This window comes from Populus euphratica, unplaced genomic scaffold (assembly GCF_000495115.2).
Source record: "Populus euphratica unplaced genomic scaffold, PopEup_1.0 scaffold40.1, whole genome shotgun sequence".
Lineage (NCBI taxonomy): Eukaryota > Viridiplantae > Streptophyta > Magnoliopsida > Malpighiales > Salicaceae > Populus > Populus euphratica.
The window spans coordinates 1,016,776-1,022,970 of record NW_011499912.1 but is presented as its reverse complement, the minus strand read 5'-3'; the positions used below and the strand labels follow the sequence as shown (position 1 = coordinate 1,022,970).

General features: G+C 35.3%; 1 protein-coding gene across 1 annotated transcript; it reads right to left on the bottom strand.

Annotated features, from left to right (window-relative positions):
• Positions 1-1,498: 1,498 nt before the first annotated feature.
• On the bottom strand, positions 1,499-6,092 carry LOC105134132 (eukaryotic translation initiation factor 3 subunit B-like). Its single transcript, XM_011038430.1, has 11 exons — positions 5,813-6,092; positions 5,340-5,577; positions 4,719-4,865; positions 4,378-4,506; positions 4,143-4,271; positions 3,964-4,047; positions 3,748-3,872; positions 3,430-3,628; positions 2,810-3,342; positions 2,512-2,623; positions 1,499-2,097 (listed from the first exon to the last, which is right to left on the bottom strand). Exons 1-11 carry the CDS (start codon positions 5,929-5,931, stop codon positions 1,756-1,758), a joined length of 2,157 nt encoding a protein of 718 aa, XP_011036732.1. The 5' UTR covers positions 5,932-6,092; the 3' UTR covers positions 1,499-1,755.
• Between the last annotated feature and the right edge of the window lie 103 nt (positions 6,093-6,195).

The following is a 6,195-nucleotide window of genomic DNA, read 5'->3' as shown; positions in this document are numbered from 1 at the left end:
ACATGGAAGATGAAATTAGCTGAAAATTTTAAAAGAAACAGGGTTTTTATAATGCTGTATTTACATATGAACAATGAGCACAAGACAAAGCTGAGGTCACATGTTTGATTCTTGATAGGTAGGAGCCATGCGCAGCCTGACTCATTCTGAACTTTTCTTTAGAAGGATTTTTGTTTTTCAAGCCCTACTTGTGCTGCGTATTACTGTATTGTTGTCTCTAATGTAACAGAGATTATATTTTCTCAATTGGAAGAGATAGCTGAGTGGACTTAGGCGTTCATACTGAGGGTTTGAACCCCCCTCTTTCCATGTAAACAAAGAATTTGAGAGTAAGAATTAGACAATCTCCCGGATCTTTTTTTTTTTTTGAAAAAGAAAATAGATTCTCTACCGACACCAAGAAATAAAGTGGTTTCTAGAACTTTCTCAAAATAAAAAAGAATTTTTCTAAATTCATTTGTAAGAAGAGTAAAAAAAAAAAAAGGTTTCTTTTAATGGAATGAAAAGAAGAAGCTCAAAGCAAGATGAGGTAGGTAATCTGGGTTTTTCATGTTTATACAATAACTTCAATGCTGGAATTAAAGACCATTTATTTGATATTATCGATTATTGTAATTTATATTATAGGATAGCATTACGAATTTCATCAAAAACTTGCGGCAACTTGCCATAGGCTAAAAGAAAAAAGGACATAGGGATTACTGTCATGGTATGCTAGAGATTGTGGTCCAGTGATTTGAGAAAGAAATTCCATCTTTGCATGTAGATTTGATTTTTTATGTGTATATTTTTTATTTTAACGATATCTTATTTACCTATTAGATTTGTAAAATATTTAGTGAATTCAGTAATTAATTATAATATATATAAACTAGCTTGAGCATCCTAAATTATATATATATATATATAAAACACAAATGCTTTAAGTAATTTTATGAGAAAGATGCAAATAAAATTTAACATATTAAAAGCCTTTTTGTTTTTATATTTTAAGAAATTTTAAAAATAATTGAAATTCTTTTTTTTCTTTGTTTTAATTTTTTTTTTTGTGTTTTATTGCTTAGATATTAATTTCAAAATAAAATTTAAAAATTTAAAAAATATTATTTCAATATATTTTTAAGTAAAAAACACTTTAAAAATATTTATTATAAATATTTTTTAAAATAATTATATTTTAACTATCTTATTAATTTCATATAAAAATAGATATAGATATTCACATAAAAATAGATATAAAATAGAATTAAGGTAGAATAAAATCATAATGGATATGTACTTCCCGAATGATATAAGAAATCATATTTTCGTACAATAAGATTCATAAGTAATTTGCAGGATCAGTTATGTAGTTGATTCATTCCATTTCACCATTTTTGTGATATTGTAGTCCCCGAATGATATAAGAAAATCGAAATAAATAAGTAACCATCCAGTATTTACTGATTCTTTTCAATAATAATAATAATAATAGCAATAATCTAACAAAATTGGGTGTATCTGACAGGCTAGTTCCATAATAAGAAGCTTTTTTTTTTTTAAAAAAAAAAGTTATGCCCTTACCAGGACTAACAAAATCCAAGAAAAAACACCAAACAATAACTCTCTACCAGAAAATTAAAAATTAAAAACTAAACTTAAGTGTTGACCGAAAGCCAAGCCTCTTTTTTTTTTTTTTTTTGTATCAGCAGAGGTTGCGTGAAGTAGAAAACAGCCTCTGAATAGCGTTTAGATATCTGAATTTATCACTAGCGCTTAATCCTGTCCGAATTCAAAAAGAACTTCCTCGGAAACATCTAACAATTCTTCAACTTCAACTTCTTTTGCCTCATACTCTTCCTCTTCATCACTAGCTTCTCCATCCCTTAACATCTGCCTCAGCAATTTCTCCTCTTCATGCAACCTCTTCCATTCACTCACCCACTTCTCCCATTCATCCTTCAACATCCTCCTCTTCTCACGGTCCTGTTCACTCAATAGCAAAGACACATCCTGGTCCTCTGCCTCATACTTCTTGCTATACTTCTTCAAATTCTTAGCAATCTCTTCCTCCTTTTCTGGACTCAAGAAGGATGGTGGCCTTGGGCGCCACAAGAACTGTCATAAATGATATAAAATCAACAGGAAAGCAAATGATTAGAAGCAGATGAATCAGAATGATGTGACATAATGTTTCAAGTTCTTGATCAATCTCAAGTAAGAACCGACCAATGATACTATCAAAGTGGTAAAATAACAAGTGCTAATGAGCCTTCTGAATCAATTGCCCCCTCCCTGCCTCTTAAGAGATCTCATTTTCAATCCTCTCCTTTCATAATAATTAAAAAAAGGTTCAGACTCCAGGATATGCACACTTGTTCAACATATACTGCTGCTGAAATCATGATAACACCAAGGTGACACAGATAATATTGGTATTGTATGCATAAATACCTCCAGCCAATTAAAGTTGATAATAAAGGCACTGCCAAGATAAAATCTTGACTCTGACGGAACAATAACTGATCTTACCTGGAAGAAATGATCCTTCAGTATCCGATAAAGTAGCTTTCCATTGAAAGACCAAATGTTGAAGCCATTTTCCATTTCATGATGAACTGAAGTCACTGAAGTTGCAACATACCTGCATACAGGACAATTACGACAATCATAGTACATGCTCGATAACAATGGATCAGCTGGATTCAAGCTATCAAAAAGGAAACATATCGAACACTGCAAATATGATTAGCAATTTCATTTGCTTGTTGAAAAACAAAAATATTATGATTGCCCAAATAGCCACCTCATCAATGCTATCAAACACTACCTTCCAGTGGGATCCCATTCAATATCTGTTGCTGTAAAATGCTCAGCTGTTGCCATTGTCTCAAGCTCATCAACATTGTAGAATTCCAACTGACCATTGAAACCTTTAAGTCCTGCAAGTATTATGTAACGACCAGACGGTGACCAGAAAAGAGCATTTGCTTGTTTGCCCTTTAGTGTAGTGAGCTTTGAAACCCGACCAGTATTATGAGCAGTCCTCATTGAGTAAAAGCTTACATCAGGCCTGGGGCTGTCACCATGAATGACAGCAAATCTATGGCCCTTTGGCTCCCAAGCAAAGGCAATAATCTTGTCGTTCTTGTTGTCTAGTTCCAATACCTCAATTGGTATGTCCCGCTCTTTTATACGGAAAAGCTCAAATCCTGTATATGTGCTTTTCTTAGTCTTTGTATACCTATCCGCCTTCACAGCAAGGTAGTCCCCATTACTCTGCCAATACAGCTTACAGTCGCTGACACTGAAAAGGTTCTTTTGTCGCAACTCCTCTTTACTTGGAATTTGAATAAGGCTCACCTATAAATTTGGTGAGAATACAGAACACAAGTCAGATCTTTTATTTGCAAATAAAACAGCCCATCCATTTTACACCTAAATACTCACCCTGGCAGGTTGATTCCCGCCACCAAGTTCAGGAACAAAGAGAGCAAGAATTGGATCTGTTGGTGACCAACTAAAGTCCACCACACTTTCAGCCTTCAAGGATTTTTTGTCTACAAGGCTGAATGACTCAGTTTCATACACAGAAATCATGTTCTTCCCAATTTTGGCAAAATATTTGTCATCCTTCCCACCACCCCACCTGGAAAGCATGAAATATCAAATCAGACCTTGTGATCAATACTGAAAGTGGACAAATTAGTTTTGAAAGAAAACAAGAAGCTTTATAAGATTGAGGATATTGTGGAAAAAGAAAATCACTTGAAAACAGGCCAAGAGACTCCTGCAACGCCACCAGTTCCTCCAATAGCAAATTCATCAGCACTGCCCTTAAAATCTCTCATTACTTTTCCAGTTCTCACATCAAAAATATTTATCACAACCCTCTGAAAAAAAAAGAGCACATTAGTCCCAGCACCATGGAGAAGTAAACTGACAACACCGCAAGGAGAAAACAAGAAAAGAGAAAAAACTCACATTAGCATCACGAGGATTGCTTGGTTCATGGCTGCTGTAGGTTACCAAATATTTCTCACCAGGGGAAAAATCAATGAGTTTAACCTGCAAATGATATCATCAGAATGGGTATTATTAAACAGAAAAACAAAATTCCATGTCAAATTACAGGAAAGAGATGCAAAAAAAAAAAAAAAAACCTGAGGATGAGCATAACGCATTAGCCGATTAAAGGTACTTGCACCACCCCAAACTGCAGCACCCTGCCTATGAACTGTTGCCAGGTATGTCCCAAGGGGGGACCGCTGCACAAAACTCTCAGTCCAATACTGTATAGATAAACATGTAAAGTCATTCACCATAGTCTGTGCATTTTCTAAGCCGTGAGAAAAAAAAGAAACTCGTCAGATTATCAAAAGAAAACAAAGCACTCACAGCACGCTTGTAAACAGGGTCAGGCTTCAAATGTCTTGCGTCATTCCAGAACACCTCGGTATCTGAGCCAGCACGAATCACAAACTGATCTCGAGCCTTTTCATCAGTGAGCCATTTTTGAAGATTCTCCTGTTTATGACACAAGTCACAGAATATTTAATACAAAATAGACTCCAGGAAGTTCAAAAGAACACCATGTCTATGGTCTAAGTTGTTATTTCTTTCTCTGTTAGGAACATTAGTTGATAAGCTTGAAAGAGTAGAGAATCAGATCATCCAGCAATGTTGATAGCAGAAAAGAAAATGGGAAAGGATGAGATGAAAGTTACTGAACTAATTACCCCAGGAACATATGGCCTTATCTCTGGAGGTGCCCATTCATCAGGAACTTTCATAAATCTGTTGAAATCTTCAATCATATTGACAGCAAAAATATGGGCTCTGTCAAGCTTGTACCCGTTTGTCTTCTCCTTAGCTAGCTCAGCTTCCTGCAATCATAACCAATGAATTGGTAACGATTAAAAAAACCTGCTTGACTGTGGACCTCAGACATGCTAGGCACAAGCCTAAGTATGTTTCATCAATTTTCTACTAGAAAAATGAAGAACTTGTTCTAATAGCAATCAAGCCTTCAAAAGACAGTACTTTCATTCATCCAGACAAGATCCAAGGCCCTAACTATGCTATGTATAGTATGCTAGACACAACACTTGCTACCTATCCAAGACTTCAAAAGCCAGCACTTATTAGCATAGATACCCTAAATGTGCTCTATATTAGCATGTAAAGTACATTTAATCACTACCTATGCTACTTCACATTTCTACTGTGACATAATTACTAGTCAGCCACATAAAACCACATTTGATCATATGGACGCAGGAAAAGTATAGTGACTAACAATCATCCAAAAATTCAAGGAAATGGAAGTAAATGCATAAACTCATACATATTGACAGTACCTGTGGAGTGTTGTATTCGATGAAACAGTATCCCAAGGTTTTATGAGTGTCAGGATCAACAGGCATCCAAAGGCCATCCTCCTTAATAACACCAATCTGACTATAGATCTTACGGACAACTCCTTCAAGCTTATCAAACTTTTCCTTTGGAACAACTGGAAGATTATCGACTACAATAGTGTTCCCTAACCCATAGTCAAAATCCATCTGTTCTTCTTGATAGACATCTTCATCATCACTACCCAAATAGTAAAATAACAGATCATAATCAAAGCACAAACTACATAGTCACAATATCCAAACCTAGATTCCCCCAATAAAACAAAAAATTAATTAATTAATAAGTCTTATCATAATGAATCAAAACTAAACAAATAACGAGAAAAAACTAACTTTTTGCTTTCTAAGCAGCCAAACAAAACTTAAAAAAACACAAGAACAGTTGATACAGCTATTTTATAATAAAAACTGACCTAATAATGCCAAAATCATCGCCAGGAGGAAGTTGGATTGAATCGAGGTCGATTTGCGAAAGATCGATACCAGCCGCATCGGCTCTCGCTTCTAATTCGTTGAGTGATATTTCTCCCATTGCTAGATGTCGTTTAATCGATATTTCTCTCTCTAGATTATAGAGAGAGAAACTGAGAGGATGCTTAGGAGATAGAGAGGTGGGAGGGCTTTGCACAGCTTGCTGTAGAATGTAGAAGACGGGGAAGGAGTGGGAGAGGTAAGTGTCCGTGCATTTTAGGGTTTTTGGCTGATGAGATGAATGGGCTGGAATTTACGAATGTGCCATTACTGATTTGTCTTTGTTGGGCTTTGGTGACGGGATAACAGATGGATTGGGCCGAAT